The sequence below is a fragment of the Ricinus communis genome, chromosome 2, assembly GCF_019578655.1.
Source record: "Ricinus communis isolate WT05 ecotype wild-type chromosome 2, ASM1957865v1, whole genome shotgun sequence".
Classification (NCBI taxonomy): domain Eukaryota; kingdom Viridiplantae; phylum Streptophyta; class Magnoliopsida; order Malpighiales; family Euphorbiaceae; genus Ricinus; species Ricinus communis.
Window position 1 is genome coordinate 1,867,877 of NC_063257.1, and position 20,306 is coordinate 1,888,182.

At 36.9% G+C, this 20,306-nt stretch overlaps 5 protein-coding genes across 5 annotated transcripts; all 5 read left to right on the plus strand.

Moving 5' to 3' along the window:
- Positions 1-2,274: 2,274 nt before the first annotated feature.
- LOC8275781 (GTPase HflX) lies at positions 2,275-6,013 on the plus strand. The gene is made up of 13 exons (XM_002510398.4): positions 2,275-2,779; positions 2,914-3,056; positions 3,153-3,269; positions 3,406-3,520; positions 3,657-3,794; positions 4,030-4,125; positions 4,226-4,339; positions 4,631-4,699; positions 4,903-4,973; positions 5,063-5,156; positions 5,294-5,422; positions 5,495-5,584; positions 5,687-6,013. Exons 1-13 carry the CDS (start codon positions 2,423-2,425, stop codon positions 5,777-5,779), a joined length of 1,626 nt encoding a protein of 541 aa, XP_002510444.2. The 5' UTR covers positions 2,275-2,422; the 3' UTR covers positions 5,780-6,013.
- Positions 6,014-6,525: 512 nt separating this feature from the next.
- On the plus strand, positions 6,526-8,155 carry LOC8275780 (peroxidase 9). Its single transcript, XM_002510397.4, has 4 exons — positions 6,526-6,915; positions 7,064-7,255; positions 7,348-7,513; positions 7,587-8,155. The coding sequence occupies exons 1-4, from the start codon at positions 6,652-6,654 to the stop codon at positions 7,997-7,999; spliced, it is 1,035 nt and encodes a 344-aa protein (XP_002510443.1). The 5' UTR covers positions 6,526-6,651; the 3' UTR covers positions 8,000-8,155.
- Positions 8,156-8,375: 220 nt separating this feature from the next.
- Positions 8,376-11,938, plus strand: LOC8275779. Its single transcript, XM_002510396.4, has 7 exons — positions 8,376-8,859; positions 8,968-9,110; positions 9,330-9,601; positions 9,706-9,860; positions 10,551-10,813; positions 11,375-11,437; positions 11,578-11,938. The coding sequence occupies exons 1-7, from the start codon at positions 8,568-8,570 to the stop codon at positions 11,821-11,823; spliced, it is 1,434 nt and encodes a 477-aa protein (XP_002510442.1). The 5' UTR covers positions 8,376-8,567; the 3' UTR covers positions 11,824-11,938.
- A 547-nt stretch (positions 11,939-12,485) lies between these two features.
- On the plus strand, positions 12,486-16,015 carry LOC8275778 (26S proteasome regulatory subunit S10B homolog B). Its single transcript, XM_002510395.4, has 10 exons — positions 12,486-12,748; positions 13,255-13,374; positions 13,658-13,794; positions 13,939-14,100; positions 14,214-14,300; positions 14,379-14,465; positions 14,549-14,686; positions 15,192-15,383; positions 15,454-15,552; positions 15,703-16,015. The coding sequence occupies exons 1-10, from the start codon at positions 12,646-12,648 to the stop codon at positions 15,775-15,777; spliced, it is 1,200 nt and encodes a 399-aa protein (XP_002510441.1). The 5' UTR covers positions 12,486-12,645; the 3' UTR covers positions 15,778-16,015.
- A 495-nt stretch (positions 16,016-16,510) lies between these two features.
- Positions 16,511-20,264, plus strand: LOC8275777 (26S proteasome regulatory subunit S10B homolog B). The gene is made up of 10 exons (XM_002510394.4): positions 16,511-16,822; positions 17,338-17,457; positions 17,786-17,922; positions 18,044-18,205; positions 18,344-18,430; positions 18,527-18,613; positions 18,694-18,831; positions 19,469-19,660; positions 19,731-19,829; positions 19,986-20,264. The coding sequence occupies exons 1-10, from the start codon at positions 16,720-16,722 to the stop codon at positions 20,058-20,060; spliced, it is 1,200 nt and encodes a 399-aa protein (XP_002510440.1). The 5' UTR covers positions 16,511-16,719; the 3' UTR covers positions 20,061-20,264.
- Positions 20,265-20,306: the final 42 nt, after the last annotated feature.

The following is a 20,306-nucleotide window of genomic DNA, read 5'->3' on the forward strand; positions in this document are numbered from 1 at the left end:
CTTCAGCTGTGTTTCTTCCAATCCCATCTTTCTGAAGACCTCTGGAGTGATCATATTAACGGAACTCCCGTCATCAACAAGCATGCGGCTGATCCAAAATATTGAGGTGGTGGTGGTATTTATTGGACCGAGTACACTTCCCGCAGTGCTGATTTCTGTTTAAATGAGTTGTCACCTCACGAACTTCCTCCAAAAATGACACCAATGAACAATCCTTCCCTTTGGGCTTTCTTCTGGTTAGCTCCCTGATCCTCATTCTCTCATCGATCCGGCTCTTTCTGCACTAACCGCCTGATCCCTACTATTCCCTTCTGAATCAACTTCTCTATTTCCTTCTTAAGGTACTAGTAATCCTCTGTATTATGGCCCTTATCCCGGTGTAACTAACAATAAAGATTATTATTTCTTTTTCCAACTGAAGAAGCACTCATTTTGTTCGGTCATTGAACTCGTTCCCTCGAGTCCTTAATCCACATAAGGACATGAGTCCTTGGTACGGCTAAAGGAGTGAAGGTGTTACGAAGTTTACTCGAATCAAATTTACTTTGAACCTTGCCACTATTAAAAGATCGGTTAGCTTAGTGATCTTTAGCACCATGATCCCGCGACATATACATTCTTGGAAGGGCTCCAATGTGACATTCCTTCATCCCATCATCTATTCGAATGTGCACTGTGCTACAACCATCAAAGTAAGAATGGACTAAGGCGGGTTAGATAATAACTCTTTTTTTAAATCAGGATTGGTGGTGCCTTTTAACATTTTCGTGTAGGCAATGTTGCGATTCAAATCCTCAATTTGAATTGCTTTCCGATTGAAGTGATCTACATATCTCCGCAAGGTTTCCCCTTCTCTTTGCACCACCGTCAATAGATCGGTGGAAATCTTTTTTGGTGCAATCGAAGCAATAAACCGAGCTTGGAATAAACTAGATAATTGGCTAAATGAGGTAATTAATTTTGGAGGTAGAGTTTTATAACAGTCTTGGACAAGACCCTTAAGTGTGGTGGGGAAGAGCTTACAAAGGACATGGTCCAAATGTGTTTGGGCATTAATGATGGTTCAGTATTTATGAACGTGACTTTTGGGACAGGAAGAGCTGTCATAGAGATCTATATGGGTCGAAATTCAGAACTTTTCTGGGTATACAACCATTACTATGGTGTCACTCAAAGGGAAATTCGTTCGCAATGAAAAATCCATTTCATTCATTCGTACACCAATTTTTGACATTACTTCTCGAACTCTTCTTTCCAAATCGAAAGAATGAGTCACCTATTCTGGTTCTCCATCAGACCAAAGTAAATCCTGGTCAGTCAGAATAACTTTATCTATATTAGGTGTGCCCTTGGGCTTATAGAGTTCTTTGCATTATCTGACGACATTGGCTGCTTTCCTTTATCCAAGGCTCTAAGATCCCCTAGCAGAATGGGAGGATTCTGAGGGGTCTCTAGGTGATGGCTCGGGTTAGTTCCTTAAGCTGGATGGTAAATTCAGAAAAAATAGCTGCAAGGTTGGCATTATTGTCGAGAGTTGGCTGGTTAAGATTGATTGTGAGGTTCTGGTTTAATTGTGTTTGAGAATTTTGGGTATGGCTGTTACGATAATGAGTGAGGTTAACAGGGATTTCCTCATTCTCAGAATGAGAAGGGAATAGGTTCAATCCTAATTCCTCAAAACTAGAAGAAGGGTCCATTAGAAAATTTTCTACATTTAATGTTCCAAAGACACAAGAAACTCCATGCTTATCGCACTAATTGATACAGACCAAGATTAAGAATACCGATCTGTATGTTGATCTCCAAATGTGCAAACTAGTTATGATATGAAACCTGCAAAATAAAAATCAGGTGAAGAATCCTAGGTGTGGTGGCCTTAAAAACTACTCCGACGGTTAAGTTAGTATTCGTCTAAGGATTTAAGAAAAAGTGTTTAAAGGATGTCAATTGTCTCCTCTCATTGGTGGCTTTCTTATAATATTTATAGTGTGGAAAGCTTTAGTGTCTATCGCCTGATAAATAGTGTTTAATGTTGCCTCATTGATGGGGAGACTGAGTTCCTATTATTACAGAAAAAGTGCTAGCCGTGGGGTATACTATGGAGGTCTTGATATCCTAATGCAAGATTCGGATGAGCAGGTGTACAGAGGCGAGCTATTGCTCGTCCCGTGGCAACCTTTTTATAGCAAGTTGTATCAATTTGGAAATTGGAATGCAGGTAAATTGAGAATGTACCACGTGTAACGCTCTAAACATTTTGGCCTTAATTGAATAAAAATAATACCAGCAAGCAACCTTCCAAACGACACGCTTTGATGGTTAACGCTACCGTATTGAGCGTTCGAGAATCTAGAGCAAGAATGTTGAAACACAGAGTAGAGTAGATAGAAAAGATAGGCAGTTTCGACACTGTAATCGCACCATGATTGCCTGCTATTGCAATTCTCCCGTTCGACCTTCACCTCTTCATGATCACTACTTTCCATGGAATTCAAACCCTTACAATAGACCAAATTACCCTCTCACTCTCAGTACACACAAGTCTAGACTTACCACCAGAGTTCTCCAGCAAGGATTTGAAGTTGCATCCCCTATAAATGCTCCTTTCCCGGGCCAACTAATCGATAATAATGAAGTTGAAGAAGTTCATGGACCTGTCAATGGAGTCGCAGGCCCCGCATCAGAGGATAAGCCAGCGGTTTCTTCAACAAAATTTAGGAAGAAGAAACAAGACGGTGATAGCTTGGAGGATAGGTTCAAGCTTCGAAATGGAAGAGAGGTCAGTTATGGAATTACTTTTTCTTGAATCTGATATACATATATTAAATTTAGGAATTAGATGTTTTTGTTGTTTGATTAGTAACTAAAACAGTTACCAGCAAAGTAAAGTGTAAATTAATTATTATATAATAGGTATATGAAGAAAAAGGCTACCTGGTAGGTGTTGAGAGAAAAGGCGATACATTGGATTCTTTTGGTATAGAGGAATCGCTTAAGGAATTAGCCCAGCTTGCTGATACCGCTGGACTTACGGTAGTTGGTTCTACATACCAGAAGTGAGTGTTTTTCAATGTTATCTGTCCTTGCTTTTATTGCTAGATGGTGTTTGCTGGCATGCTTGAATCTCTCTCTTCTCTCTTTTTTATATGTAGACTGACTTCTCCAAATCCAAGGACATATATTGGATCCGGTAAGGTTGCGGAAATTAAAAGTGCTATACATGCACTGGATATTGAGACTGTAATATTTGATGATGAGCTTTCTCCAGGGTAAGAGTGGGTACAACTTCCCATTATCTCATCTCTGTGTTAGATTGTTCTTCATAACATCTCAAGTCATTTCATAATTCTTTATGGGATTAATTTAGTGGCCATTCAAATATTTAACATAAAAGAAAAATTTTAGGCAATTGCGCAACTTGGAAAAGATTTTTGGTGGTGATGTTAGAGTTTGTGACCGTACTGCTCTTATCCTGGATATCTTTAACCAGCGAGCAGCAACACATGAAGCATCTTTGCAGGCAAGTTTGCTAATCAAAGTCTCTTAATACACGTGTTTTTAAGTTTTTTGAAGAGGTTGGTCACCTTCATAATACCCACAATTAGTGAAGGGAAATCATGAATGCATTCAAATTGACAATTGTGAGGTCTTTTCAGGTTGCATTGGCTCAAATGGAGTATCAGTTGCCTCGATTAACTAGAATGTGGACTCACCTTGAGCGTCAAGCAGGAGGAAAGGTGAAGGGTATGGGTGAGAAACAAATTGAAGTAGACAAGCGTATCTTACGCACTCAGGTATCTACTGTCTTTCAGACTGTTGATATATCACTGTTTTCTTGTTTAAAATTCCTACTTTTGTGCACTATGAAGAGATTTTATGTGCAATCTCTTTCAGAGTAAAGCTGCTTATTGCATTTAGTAGCTGCATTTCTTGTGGAATTTATGGTCATTTCTTTTTTATTTTTGCACTGTAATTTGTCACCTGTAGAAAAAGTTATGGTTTGAACTTCTTACCCATTTGTCTTGCTAGATTGGTGTTCTTAAAAAAGAGCTAGAATCTGTTAGAAACCATAGAAAGCAGTACAGGAACAGGCGTACATCTGTTCCAGTCCCTGTAGTATCTTTGGTACGTAAACACACAGAAGTTAATATTTGGATTTCTTAAAATAAGTATAAAGATGTGCTTTCTAGCAGCTAATGATGTCTTACTTTTGCCATACTTTTAGGTTGGCTACACAAATGCGGGAAAGAGTACACTTTTAAATCAATTGACCGGTGCTAATGTTCTTGCTGAAGATCGTTTATTTGCAACCCTTGATCCAACCACTAGAAGGGTCCAGGTCAGTAATGTGTAAATACGAGAAAGAGGGTTTACTGGCATCATACTTGTGGATAATTTATCTTCTGCTTATCTTTTTATATATGCAGAAATGATATTACAGATAAATTTTCTTTTTGTACCAAGTATTTTTCTGCTCTTGCAATCAACTTATATGCTAGTCATAGGGTTTTATGTTTTTCTCCAATTCCATGACTTTATACAAATTTATGCACCAAAATGAATTCTATGCAATCTACCTTATTGAAGTTGATGGTAACATGAAATATTCTGTCATTTGATTGCTGTTCAGATGAAGAATGGGAATGAGTTTCTTCTCACAGATACTGTTGGTTTCATCCAGAAGTTGCCAACTACCCTGGTGAGGCCTGTTGCTGCTTACAGATGAACCTATTATGATAATTTCTCCTATTATTTAATACATGGTTTTGCTGCTCTTCTAATCTTACTAGCTTAACTCTCAAGGAACAGTTTTGAATCAATTACAAACCATACACTGAAGTATCCAACCATGGGTGTAACTCGACAAGTTCTAGTCAATGTGTCTAATAAATCTTTTAACAGGTTGCTGCCTTCAGAGCAACATTAGAGGAGATATCGGAGTCATCACTTTTAGTTCATGTGGTAGACATCAGGTATAACATTGTCATTCGTCAAATGGTCAATTACATGTATTTCCGACGATCAGTACTGTTATCTTACTCTGTGCAAATGTGAAGTTCAGCCATCCGCTAGCGGAGCAACAGATAGATGCAGTGGACAGAGTTCTGTCAGAATTAGATGTGGCGTCAATTTCAAAGTTGATGGTCTGGAACAAGGTGCATATCTTTTCTCCTAAGTTTTAAATGAACCATAACCATTGAACTTTATGTCCCTTTTCTACAATCATAGATCATTGTGGCGGTGGATTTTCATCATACACTCGTCACTAACACAGTGGTTACTTTTATGGCAGGTTGATAGGGTCAGTAATCCTTCAGAAATAAAATTGGAAGCAGAGAAAAGACAAGATGTTGTTTGCATATCTGCTTTGGGCGGTGATGGCTTACAAGAATTCTGCATTGCAGTTCAGGAAAAGCTGAAGGTGGGTTGGGGGAGAGAGATATTTATTTCTGTTTTGCGCTTTAAATGTTAAAAAGAAAGTTGGTTATTACAGGATTCTATGGTATGGGTGGAAGCTTTGGTTCCATTTGAGAAAGGGGATCTTCTCAGTACTATACACCAGGTTGGGATGGTAGAGAGAACTGTGAGTACCCGGCAGATCTTGATTAGTTTTGTTTTATTCTATTCTTGTGGTAACTGATATCTCACAGTTCATTTCTCACGTCTTTTCTTCTTTCACATATAGGAATATACAGAGAATGGAACACTGATCAAGGCACATGTTCCTCTTCGTTTTGCAAGACTGCTTACTCCTATGAGGCAGCTGTGTAAAGCTTAAATTCCAACTTCTTGTGCATGTATTGTTAGCATCTTGTATGTATAATCTAACAGCATACATCCTTTTCTTTTAATCCAAATTCGGTGAAAGAGAGATAGATAGCTCTCACGGCGGCAGTCTATGTCTGCTGAAGACTTTTGTACATAGCATAGGTGCTCCAATATGTAACAAAATCTGAAAACTTGCCGTTGTATGATCTGATATAATTGTAATTATCTATTCTATGTTGTCATACTTCTATTTAGTTAATTTTGTGGAGAGAGAAATATATTATTATATTAGTTGATGATTTTCTCTGGTTATGCCTGTCAATCTTTGCTTTACATTTTATCGTGGTTGCACTTGATAGCCAGTCAATGAATAGAGTTGAGAACAAAGAAGCATCACGAGAGCCAAACAGAACCTGAAAAATGTATTTCCTAAGCTAATATGTTTTAACAGGAATACCGTGCGGAGTCTAGTGGCTAAAATATTAGGTTAATGCCTCCTTGCTCAAGTGCTTATATCTGCATTAAAGAAAGGGTTTATATGTTAGAAGTAAAAAGGACGATTTAGCTGTTAATGCAAGCTAAGCTCAATGACATAAAAGAAAGCTACCAAGTTGATAGGAAGATGCACAGAAAATGGTTTTGGAGCAGGTAGTACCAGAAACACTCTCCCAACCAAATTCTTTGAAAACTGCACATGCACGCCCAAGTTCTATGCTAGAAGAGGGTATAAGGACAAGAAGTTGACATGGTCGAAGCTATCCATATTAGGTGCTTTAGGAGGATTTGGAGAGAAAGAGTGGTTGGCTTCATCATATAAATATCATAGATTTTCAACATTTAAGTCCACGCTAATTAGAGTTGCTCCAGCACTCCCTGTTATCAATGGCACTCTCGAAAACTTTCTTTGGTTTTTTCATAGTGATTGTCCTATCATCATCTACAAGCTCCCTAGCTCATCCTGGTCTTGGCTGGGGTGGTAATGGCCCTTTTGGTGGTGTCTCATTTGGTTTGTTTCCTGAGTTTTATCAGTTTTCATGCCCTCAAGCCAATGACATAGTCATGTCTGTTCTGAAAAAGGCCGTTGCCGAGGAATCCAGGATCGCTGCCTCTTTGCTAAGGCTTCATTTCCATGATTGCTTTGTGCAGGTTTTACACACTATTAGTAACTCTTCACTAAGAGGCTAAGCTAAGATCATTGCTTTTTAAACGATGGAAAGAATTGCACAGTTCTTGTATTTTATCCTTACTTGATGCGTATTGATTAAAAGAAGCAAAAGTGTTGTTATTCTTACAGGGCTGCGATGCGTCAGTACTGTTGGATGATAGCGCCACAATAGTGAGTGAAAAGAATTCTGGACCAAACAAGAACTCCCTGAGAGGATTTGAAGTGATTGATGAGATCAAGGCCAAGTTAGAAGAAGCATGTCCTCAGACTGTCTCTTGTGCTGATATCCTCGCCTTGGCAGCTCGTGGGTCAATCGTACTAGTAAGCAAAAACAACCTCATATTGAACTACATTCACTTACTTCTAATGCTTTACATATTTAACGCTAACAAAGGTCATTGGTGTTAACTCAGAGCGGCGGACCCAGTTGGGAGCTCCCACTTGGAAGAAGGGACTCGAAGACTGCAAGTCTCAGTGGCTCAAACACACTTATTCCAGCACCAAACTCCACTATCCAAAACCTCATAACCTTTTTCAAGCGTCAAGGCCTTAATGAGGTTGACCTTGTCGCACTCTCAGGTAAGAATTTATCTTCTTGCTGTATTTGAATTTACATCTGATATAAGACCCATTTAAACATGCTTAATTGCAGGGGGGCATACAATTGGGGTAGCAAGGTGCGTGACATTCAAGCAGAGGCTATACGACCAAAATGGAAACAACCAACCAGATGAGACACTGGAGAAAACATACTACCTAGGATTGAAGTCAGTGTGTCCAAGATCAGGTGGTGACAATAACATCTCTCCATTGGATTTTGGGTCCCCAATAAAATTTGATAACACTTACTTCAAGCTTCTTCTTTGGGGCAAGGGACTTCTCACTTCAGATGAAGCTCTTTTCGCAGGAAAAATTGGCAAGACTATGAAATTAGTCAAGAATTATGCACAGGATGAGGCACTTTTCTTTGACCAATTTGCCAAGTCAATGATTAAGATGGGCAACATTAATCCTCTTACTGGTTCTAGTGGCCAAGTCAGGAACAATTGCCGTCGTGTTAACTAAAAAAAAAAAAAAGAAAAGAGAAAGAAAACCCGATTATGTATGAAATCCGCTTAGCACTATGGTGGTTAGATCTAATATATGTATCTTTTGTATTGGATTTGTAGCAACGTATGATATTTGCAAGTAAAATGAAGTGGTGCCGTCAGGTTTATTTAATTCTTTCTATGAAACAGTCATTGGCTTCCTTTTTCTTAAAAGAAAAGAAAATTTCTTGTATCAGTTTTTCTTTTTTATTGCACTTATCAATATTAATGTATGGGTAATAGGTACGCCAATGAATAAATAAAATATTAATCTCAATATTGATTCTTGAAAATTTTGCCATATATGGGAAGCCCAATTCAATATCACTCACCAAAGCCCAAATATTATTAGGCCCGAGTAGATGCAAAACCTCAAAATCGAGCAGAGATCGTTTCTTTTCTCGTGTTTATGGCAGTGGCAGTGAAGTGAACCTGTAAAAATTTCTGGCAATGATTCTCAATCAATTCTCATCATTCCAATCCCAAGCACAGATTCTGGAAATCTAAAATCATATCATAAGCCCTGAAACAAGGGGTGAAACAGAATGGCAAAACAATCAAGCGCATGGATTACAAAGCACAAGAACAGATGGCCGCTCATGATTCTCGCATTCTTCACTCTATCAACTCTAATTGTCTTTTCTATAAGATCTGCTTCTGATTCCTGTCACTCTAGCTCTAACATTACAACTACTGCTACTACTGCTAATGTTGACCGTTTTGGAGAACCAAAAGTTGATTCAAAACCTCAGATTCACTCCAGCGTAGCTCCAAATCCTCTTGATTTCATGAAGTCCAAACTCGTTCTCCTTGTCTCACACGAGCTTTCTCTTTCTGGTACTCTCTTTATGTGTCTATCTGTACCGTTTTGTTTTTTTTTGCTTTTTCCTGTTTGTTACTCGGGAACTTTAGTGGTGACCTTTCTCTTGTTAAATAAATGTGAAGGTGGACCCTTATTGTTAATGGAGCTGGCGTTTTTGTTAAGAGGTGTTGGTGCTGAAGTTGTTTGGATTACTAATCAGAAACCGACGGAAACTGACGAAGTTATTTATAGTTTGGAGAATAAAATGTTGGATCGTGGAGTACAGGTATTCCTTTTCTTATATGGAAAATTTATAGCATTTTCTCTGAATGTGAAATTTTTTCAAATTTAAAGCAATTCTTTACGTTTAAATGGCTTTGCTTAGTGATTAGTTTGTAAATTCGAATTTTAGAGAAATAGTATTATGCAGGTCATAAATTAGGGACTAGAAAAACTTGGAGATTAATTAGGTTTCTCTGATGGAGAAATTTTATATAATTGTTAGGTTTTCTCTGCGAAAGGGCAAAAAGCGATTGATACAGCTCTTAAGGCTGACTTGGTGGTTTTAAATACTGCTGTTGCTGGGAAGTGGCTGGATGCTACTTTGAAGGAGAGTGTTCAACAAGTTCTTCCCAAGGTTCTGTGGTGGATACACGAAATGCGAGGGCATTATTTCAAACTAGAGTATGTTAAGCACCTCCCTTTTGTTGCAGGTGCTATGATTGATTCACATACAACTGCTGAGTACTGGAAGAACAGGACTCGAGAACGCTTAGGGTATCACTAATTCATTCTGATGCTACTGTGTTTCAGTAGCTTCATTTCTTAGATACACTTGAATTTATTTCTTCTCCTCACATTTACATTGTTTTGCTGTGCAGGATTAAGATGCCTGAAACATATGTTGTGCACCTTGGAAATAGCAAGGACCTCATGGAAGTGGCTGAAGACAGTGTGGCCAAACGGGTTCTCTGTGAACATGTTCGGGAATCTCTTGGAGTGAGAAATGATGATCTGCTCTTTGCTATCATAAATAGTATGCTCCCCCTGTTGACAAGATAAATAATTTCACCTGGACCATTTTATCAGCAATGTCAAGTTGCTTGTATGTTGATTTCTTTGCAAACACAAAGAGTCCATTTGCCCCTTTAAACTTAACAAAAGTTTTAGCAAATTGAATTGTACATTTACTGATGTCACAATGGGAACTGCTAAGAGAAAGCATGATGTTTAATTTTGCCATTGCATAAGCTGACATACTGATTTTCAGAAAAATCAAATTCTACTCTCTTGAATTCTAGGCACCTCTTAATAGAGGCATGCAAGAATAGTGAGCAGAGGACAGTCTCTTGAATAACTTTCTACATCAATCATTGAATGTAACTACCCTGTCAACAATTGAATTTATCACTTTTCTCAAACACCATTTTGAATATCTTGTTTCCAATGATAATATTGTGCTGAGTATCATTTGCTCTGCTCAATATAGTTTGTCCACTGGGACTTTTAATGCATAGTTTTGTAGTGTAGATGCCAATGACCTCTTTACTGAGCACTACTTCTTTACCTCTGCATCCTTATAATGTGGAATGGTGCTTGTTGTTAAGTTTTGTTGGGTTCTTTTAGTAGGTTATACAATTAAATTTGTTGCACAGTGTTCTCAATTTAAATATTCAATTACCATAATTTATCCAATTTATTGAGCATGTGACACATGTCATTGCAGGTGTTTCACGTGGGAAAGGTCAGGATCTCTTTCTTCGTTCATTTTACGAGAGTCTGCAACTGATCCAAGAGAAGAAACTCAAGGTGCCGTCATTGCATGCAGTAGTTGTGGGAAGTGACATGAATGCTCAGACTAAGTTTGAAATGGAGCTGCGTAAATTTGTTCAGGAGAAAAAGATTCAAGACCGTGTTCACTTTGTAAACAAAACCCTGACAGTTGCTCCATATTTGGCTTCTATTGATGTTCTTGTTCAGAACTCTCAGGTTAATTCTGCTTAATTAATTTTTCACTTTTGTAGGAAGTAACTTTGTGATTCATTTCTATTTATGATCTATTCTCGATATTATCTCCTGTATGAATGTCATTTGGGAAATTGATATTTGTATATATTATTTTGTTTATTGATGAATAGATGTAATGTAAGAAAATCGAGAAAATTTACCGGCAAAGACTTTTCATGGAGAAATGACAGCTGACACTCTACCTAAAGTATCTCATAGTTGTCTGTATTCAGTAAACCTGTGTCTCTAGTGTGCCTGTATTCTGCATACTTGTATCTTATAGTGTGTCTATATTCTGTATGCCTGCATCTGATAGTTTGTGCATCTTACTGCTGCATTTATGGAAATATTCCTTGAAGTTAAATATGATATTAGAGGTAGAAAGGTTGTCAATGTAATTATCTAGAAAGCTGCTTATTTGCTGCCACTTGATGTGTTGGTTATTTTGGATGTAGTAAAAATTGGTCTGGACCTGGGAATTCATGCATCAGTTTTGTTATATCTGTTCTATTGCTGAAATTGAAAGTTGTTACTCATGTGTAGGCCCGAGGAGAGTGCTTTGGGAGGATAACAATTGAAGCAATGGCCTTTCAATTGCCTGTGTTGGTAAGGTTTTCGATCTTAGTAAATACTTTATGGTGGCCTACCTATATATTGGGCAGTTTATTATATATGCAAGCACATATATACCAGTTAAATTTTTTTATTGTTTCCAAATCACATTATCAGCTTTGGTAATTGTCCAGGGTACTGCAGCTGGAGGAACCATGGAGATTGTAGTGAATGGGACAACAGGCTTGCTGCACCCTGCTGGTAAAGAAGGTGTAACTCCTCTTGCAAATAACATTGTGAAATTAGCAACACATGTTGAAAGGAGGTTGACAATGGGAAAGAATGGATACAAGAGGGTGAAAGAGAGGTTCTTGGAACACCATATGTCGCATAGAATTGCTTTGGTTCTTAAAGAAGTTTTACGGAAGGCAAAGACTTAGCTTGTGTGACTGCAGTGTAATTCTAGAATTCGTGTGTTTGCTAGCTCCTTGTACTATATGTAGGCAGATTCACATTCCATGAATATATAAAAATCGAGTCTTCTTTTATCAGTCATCCTAAGTGGCAAGTCTTATTATTAGATCTTCTGTTCCACTGTAGATTTGTTTGTCAATTTTGGTCCAAACCATAGTGAATGTGCTGGAATTCGAATGGCATCCTCTTTTTTGTACTCCTACACACGACTCAGGACCTTCTCTGAGTGAAAGTGCAAATATTTTGGAAGGTCGATATCGTTAATCTTTGTTTGTTTCCTCTTTTTCTTCTCCTTTTAATGTATATAAATATGTCTTTTTAATTTCCAATTCTATGTGAAATTTGTTTTTATAACTAGCTGAATGTTTAAATTTCTTTTAATTCATGGAATAGTATGGCTTCTAGGAAGGGTAACAAAAAAAAAAAAAATCTTATTAAATATTTATCCCTGATCTCTCAATCAAATGTATAGTTTTTACAAACCTCAGAAATTATTCTTTCACTGATTGAAAAAAATAAAAGAAAGTAAATAAAGACTAAAGTGTATCAACTAAAGTGGATTGGACTGCAACGACGTCGTAATCGCCGCTAAATACAAACTTTAGAATTACAGTTCAGTAATCAAACCTCTTAATTAAATGGGAAATCCCTGGGCCTGGCTTGCCCAACCTTCAAGCCAGAGCTTCTATAAATTGTTAGATCGCTGAGCAAGAAACAAAAAGGAGTAGACAGCGGAAAAGAAGAAAGAAAAAGAAAAGAAAAGAAAAATCCAACTGCCAATTTGAACCATGAGCAACGAGGGAGAAGACGGAGCTCGCCGGCGTACAGCCGTGGCGGAATACCGAAAAAAGTTACTCCAACACAAAGAATTGGAGTCCAGAGTTCGAACTGGTTAATCAATTAATTCTTCGATCTAATTTTAGCTTTGGTTTTTCCATTTATAGCTATTGCTTTACTTTTCCGGTAAAACGAAGTAGCTTTAGGTTTATTCGATGTCCATTTCCCTTAAACTAGATTGAGTTGTTTGCTTTAGTCAATTTAATGGATTTTTTGAAAAGAGGTTCAAGTTTTGTTGTGTGCAGTATTAGTATCTAAAGAACTTAAGGTAGTTTTAATAGCTGCAATTCTGGATAGACAAATTCTTTTAGCTTTACTCTGTTCATAAATTCTTTAAATGTTTCTCATACTACATAATTGTTATCTAATAAAAGAATTTCATGAAAATGATGTAGCTAAAAGTCTTCTTCTTCTTCTTCTGCTTGATTGTATTGTTTTGCATTCAAAATCTGTCATGGAACCCTATATATGCATTAAAACTTGATTTCTTTTTAATATTGCTTTGGCATTTGGTAATCATGATGGTATGCAGCATTGAGACAATAATTATGTTGTTGCAGTGAGGGAGAATTTGAGATCTGCAAAGAAAGATTTCAACAAGACAGAGGATGATTTGAAGTCTCTTCAAAGTGTTGGTCAAATTATAGGAGAAGTTCTCCGTTCTCTTGACAATGAACGCTGTAAATTCTCCTGTTTTCCCTGTGTAAAATTTGTGCATTGGTTGTTTCTATACTCCTGCAATTTTTCCAGCATTGGTTGTTTTGAAAATTATGAGACTTGAGAATAGTTCTTTTCAGTAGGATCTTTTATGATTCTTATTCCCTAGCCTATGTTTAAAATCATGTGGCCTTTTCTTTTACAATTTGTCCTCTGCATCTCTTCTATCTCCTCCTTTGCTTTGTTGATATGCCTTTAGGATCTAGTCGATAATCAGAGTAATGGTTGTGAACTTTGATGTTTCAGTGATTGTTAAAGCAAGCAGCGGACCCCGTTATGTGGTTGGGTGCCGCAGCAAAGTGGATAAGGAAAAACTGATTCAAGGGACTAGAGTTGTCCTTGACATGACAACACTCACAATCATGCGAGCTCTTCCACGTGAAGTAAGTCACTTTGAAATGTGACATAAAACTGGAAAATCTTCTGATCAATAAAAAATATTTCCTCGTAATTAGCATGCCTGTGTTTGAATTACTTGTTGTCATATGACGCATGATGCCCAATAATTTATTTGTCTTGGCTGATAGGTTGATCCAGTCGTTTATAATATGTTGCATGAAGATCCTGGTAATGTAAGTTACTCAGCTGTGGGTGGTTTATCTGACCAAATCAGAGAATTGAGGGAGTCCATCGAGCTACCTCTCATGAACCCTGAGCTTTTCCTCCGAGTGGGGATTAAACCTCCCAAGGTGATTATATGGCTTTTGTATTTGTTTCATTACCTTACTTATTTGCATTCATGTGCCTCATGTGGATGATGTTATTTGATGTTCCTCTGGAATTCTTGTCATCTTCATTTTAGGGTGTTCTACTTTATGGACCTCCTGGTACAGGAAAGACATTGTTGGCTAGGGCTATTGCAAGTAACATAGATGCCAACTTCTTAAAGGTCAGATATTGTTTCTTTTATTAAGCCTCCTCCCCTTATGGGTGGCTTTTGTTAACATATACTTTATATCTGATGAAGGTTGTTTCAAGTGCCATTATTGATAAATACATTGGAGAAAGTGCTAGGTTGATACGAGAAATGTTTGGATATGCACGTGATCACCAAGTAAGAATCCTGGTTTTCTAGGTTTCCTTTCCCTGTGTGGTTCATAGCTCCACTAGCGTTACAAATTACTTCTGTTTTTCCAGCCCTGTATCATTTTCATGGATGAGATTGATGCCATCGGTGGACGCCGTTTTAGTGAGGGTACAAGTGCTGATCGTGAAATTCAAAGAACATTGATGGAGTTACTTAATCAACTTGATGGCTTTGATCAGCTTGGAAAGGTACTTTAAGTTTATGCTTGCATAACCAATCCGCTGTTGTGATTCCACACAAAGTCCTGCAATTGCAAATGCAAATGCATATTTTTCTTATAAGGAGATGGTATTTTGAGTGTTCCGTGGGGTTTTTTCTGTACATATTGTACGTGGACATGGTATGGGTTGCTTAGACATCTTCTGCACTTTGCATATGATTAGCATTCTGGTCAAATTTTGATAAATGTCTTCATTGCCTTGGTTAATACTGAATTACATTGGCATAGTTTGCTGGTCTTAACTTAAAAAAAAAATGAGTTGCCAGAAATTTTCCTTTTTTTTTTTTTTTTTTTTTGTTAATGTTAAGGACCCATAACCAATTCTGGTGTTGGTTCTGCTCTTTCAAGATGGAATGTTGAGAGACTTGAGGGTTAATTTTAACTGTGTTGTTGGTTCGTGTGTTAACTCTAGTCTTTACTCGCTTTATTTGTATGAATTGGAAAAAGCATGATTTTATCATTGTGTACCATAGGTGAAAATGATAATGGCCACAAATCGACCTGACGTTCTTGACCCTGCACTTTTACGTCCTGGGCGATTAGATAGAAAGATAGAGATTCCATTGCCAAATGAACAATCAAGAATGGAAATCCTTAAGATTCATGCTGCTGGAATTGCCAAGCATGGGGATATTGACTATGAGGCTGTTGTGAAACTTGCAGAGGTAACGGCTTTGCTTACTTTATATCTTCATGTAACGCCTCCTTTTCTAATAATTGTTGCGATCTTGTCAGGGTTTTAATGGAGCTGATCTCCGCAACGTTTGCACAGAAGCTGGAATGTCAGCAATCCGTGCCGAACGTGATTATGTCATCCATGAGGATTTTATGAAGGTAATTTGCAGTACATGCTGTCAAAGTTAACTTTTACACTGCAATGGCTTAATGTTATTTGATATCTGACCCTGATACCACTTATTGGTTTATTATTATTATTATTATTATTATTATTATTATATTTTGAGAATAATTTTGGCGTTGTAGGCTGTAAGGAAACTGAACGAGGCAAAGAAACTTGAATCAAGTGCACACTATAATGCTGATTTCGGGAAGGACTAGAAGTTCATTTCTTAGAGCCATGGAGCAAAGGGCAGTGCATTTGTTTCAAATAAATTTGTACTTTTTTTTTTGGTTTTTCTATTTTAACGTTGTAGGAGTATTTTAAATATATGGGTTTCAGTCTTAAAATTTTCAATTATTGTACCTCATTAGCCTTTAAATGTGTTATCCGGTGAATTTCATTTGGTTCTACAAGGAATATATAGTATACAGTGCTTGGATAACCATTGCCATGGCAGATTCTCTCTCTTTCTCTTTTTTTCTTTTCTCTGCTATAGTTCCATTCATGTTTTTCAGAACGGAATCATATTGCATCTAGTTGACAGCTGTAGCCGGTACTAAAATCAATACGGGTTCTAATTTATTTTTAAAATATAATTTACAATTTGTTATTTAATTTTATCCAATTTTTTGGTAATAATAATAACAAATCTATAAGTAAAGACAATATTGACTCTTGCATGAATGATACTATATGATATTAGTGTAGTAGTAAAATATATCTAATAGAATTTTAAATTTTGGTTAATTTGAAAGGGGATAAGTTTTTAATCATTTGCATAATAGTTTATATCTTATTTTAATTATTTTCTTATACCAAGATTAAATTAAGTTAATTTTAAATTTAATAATTTATACCTGATTCAGTTATATTTTCATTTTCCTACTAAGATTATCTTATGTAACGCACACAAAAGCATACGCAGTACTGAAAATATAGTCGATCAAAAGCAAAAAAAACGTTTTTATGGAAGGCCTGTGGTTTGTAAATAGACTCCTAAAATGCAATACTACGTCGTACTGGTTACCTTCTATATTTTGTAAATTGTAAAATCCGACTTCTTCCAGCAAGGTGGCCCAACTTGCAAGTCAGCTAGCGGTGATTCATAAGTTTAGATCGGTAAAGGAAAAAAGGAAAATCTACTGCGAACTTGAATAACAATGAGCAACGACAGTGAAGATGCAGCACGACGTCGTAATGCGGTGGCTGAGTATCGCAAGAAGTTACTCCAGCACAAGGAGTTGGAATCCAGAGTACGAGTTGGTCAGTCTACCAAATTACTTTAAAAACAAATTTACATCTGATCTATTATTGTTTTGTCTGTTTGATTTTACCTTAATTTTCTCTCTTATTTCATTTGTTTATTTTATGTATTTTATTTTTTGGATTGATTGAGCACATTTAGGTTTTATTGATATGCTGTTAAGCAATGGTTTCAAGCTATGGAATTTAGGGTTCTCAATCATGGAAATGCAATTTCAGTAGAGTTGAATGTCGTTTAGTAGGTTCCTTATATAGGCTTTTATTTATGTTCAATGATAAGTTGATAATGAACCACAGTTGGATTGTGCTCACATGTTCTTTGTTCCTGGATATTTCTTTGTTTAATTAAAGCTACTTTTATTACTTGTTCTGTTCATTAAAAATTAATTACTTGTTTTATAAAATCGCATTGTGAGGTTTTCAGACACTTGAATGTATGTTCCATTGCTTTGGAAGTTGATATTCGTGGAGTTTAAGGTAGCATGTGGGATTAAGTTGAAGTTATGTTCTTGCAGTGAGAGAAAGTCTGAGGTCTGCAAAGAAAGAGTTCAACAAGACAGAGGATGATTTGAAGTCTCTTCAAAGTGTTGGTCAGATCATTGGTGAAGTTCTCCGACCTCTTGACAATGAACGCTGTAAGTTCTCCAAAATCTTCTATTTGCGCTCTATTTATGAATTTGTACTTCCCTGGCTCCATTTCATGTTTTAAAATGCTGAGACTTGAGATAGCTTCTTAAATAGATGCCTTTCATTAGTTCCTCTATTATGTTTGACATTTAGCTGGCATTTTTTTTTCTACAATTTGTCAGTTATTGTTACAGTATAACTTACACGAAATGTTGCATTTGCAATCCTTTGATTTCGAACTCTTATCATTGCTTGCAATTGCTTTGCCTTCTTGTATCTGAAGAGGTAATCGATGATCATAGAGCAATAATTTCTGTTATATCTATGATGTTTCAGTAATTGTTAAAGCAAGCAGTGGACCCCGGTATGTGGTTGGCTGCCGCAGCAAGGTGGATAAGGAAAAACTGACTGCTGGAACTAGAGTGGTTCTTGATATGACAACACTCACAATTATGCGGGCTCTTCCACGCGAGGTAAGTTGTTTTATTAACAGTGGTGTTTGCTTTTTGGGTCACTGTTGTTCTTTTGTTGTATTTCTTGTTTGTTGTCAAATCACACGTGATTTCCAACCCTGTTTGTGCCGTGGGCTTACAGGTAGATCCAGTTGTTTATAACATGCTGCATGAAGATCCTGGTAATGTGAGCTACTCAGCTGTGGGTGGTTTATCCGACCAAATTAGAGAGTTGAGGGAATCTATTGAGCTACCTCTTATGAACCCTGAGCTATTTCTTAGAGTGGGCATTAAACCTCCAAAGGTGAATATTTGGTTCTTTTAACTTTTCATTTTTCTTCTGCCCTGCGTCTCACTTATTATATTCTGTAAAGCTGTAACTCATCACACATTAATCAAGTTATTTAGTGTTCCTCACTAATTCTGATGCTCTTTGTTTCAGGGTGTCCTTCTCTATGGACCTCCTGGTACTGGAAAGACATTACTGGCTAGGGCTATTGCGAGTAACATAGATGCCAATTTTTTGAAAGTAAGTTTTTATCTTGCCGACTGATTCTTTTTATCTTTAAGTTCTGCTGTTTGCAATTGGTCCCTTGTTCAGCATGTGATTTTAATTTGGATGAAGGTTGTTTCAAGTGCCATTATTGATAAATACATTGGAGAAAGTGCTAGGTTGATAAGAGAAATGTTTGGCTATGCACGAGATCATCAAGTAAGAGTCTTAGAATTTGGATTTGATTTTATATGGAGGTCACACATCCAATAACATTATCAATCGTTTTGTTTGCCTAGCCATGCATCATTTTCATGGATGAGATTGATGCCATTGGTGGACGACGTTTTAGTGAAGGAACAAGTGCTGATCGTGAAATTCAAAGGACCCTGATGGAGTTACTTAATCAACTTGATGGATTTGATCAGCTTGGGAAGGTACTTTTAGTTTATAAATTATAACGCAGTCTAACATTGTGATTTCACATTCACACGTGTGCAACTAAAATTTTCATTCTTGCTGGCTGCTATTTTGGAGAAGTACATGCAAGTTTGTCAACTCGTCATCATCTTGCGTATACATTACAAGGGTCTGTTGTGACTGATGATGCAAAGTCCATGTGTCTAGCAAAAGGCAAAAAGTCAAGCCACATAAAACCTATGAATTTGCTTTGCAACTGAAAGTTTTATTGCTGCAGTAATTTGTAGGGGGTTTATTTAGAATGGGTATGATGTGAATTGGAAGATCCGGTTGTCCATTTATGAGCTTAATTAATATGGCTTGCTTTCACACAATCCCTTATAGTAGAGTTTTAAAACTCTAATAAAATGCATTTTCACAGGAATAGGATTTCTTCTTGTAGAAAATTTGTATTCATATCTGGTGTTTAAGTTTGCAGCATTGTAAAATATATTCAACTGTTTCAAGTGTTATTATCTGTCTGTCATGTTTCTAATTCGGATATATTACCTTTATATTCTTTTTGGCAACTTCGATCCGCCAATCTTTGTGATAAACAAAGTTTTGTTGCTAATCATTGAGATAGATAAATTATTGTTTGATTTTTCATAATAGGTTAAAATGATAATGGCAACAAACCGACCTGATGTTCTTGATCCTGCACTTCTTCGTCCGGGGAGGTTAGACAGGAAAATAGAGATTCCATTGCCAAATGAGCAATCAAGAATGGAAATCCTTAAGATTCATGCTGCTGGCATTGCCAAGCACGGGGAGATTGACTATGAGGCTGTTGTGAAACTTGCAGAGGTAAGCCAAAGAATGTGTTTGTTTATTTTATACATTTGACAGTGCGTAATGATATTTACAACTATTGCAGGGTTTTAATGGAGCTGATCTGCGCAATGTTTGCACGGAGGCTGGAATGTCTGCAATTCGTGCAGAACGTGATTATGTCATTCATGAAGATTTTATGAAGGTATTTCTACAGTCCTGGTGCAATAGCCTTAGCAAATGGGATTTCATCTTCCCTATGTACTAATTTTAGATTTGTTATTTCTCGTTGACATTAGTATAAACAAGAAACTAAATTATTTTATTTGCTTTCTAATTATGTTCGGTTATACTGTTGTAGGCTGTAAGGAAGCTTAATGAGGCGAAGAAACTTGAATCAAGCGCACACTATAATGCTGATTTTGGGAAGGAGTAGAAGCCTTTTCTCTTAATTGTCATAAGTTGCGGGCAATGCATTTATTTCAAATACATATGATGCATTGTTTAACCATGTAGGACATTTATCTAAGTTTACAAACTTCCAAAGTCGTGGATTTCACGCTTGGAAATTTTCAAATATTGTACCTCACGAGTCTTTGAACATGTAGAAAATGAGTTTTAATTGTTTCTCCATGGTCAATTCTGTGTTTGCTGCTTCTAATTCCGTGCCTTTATATTGGAT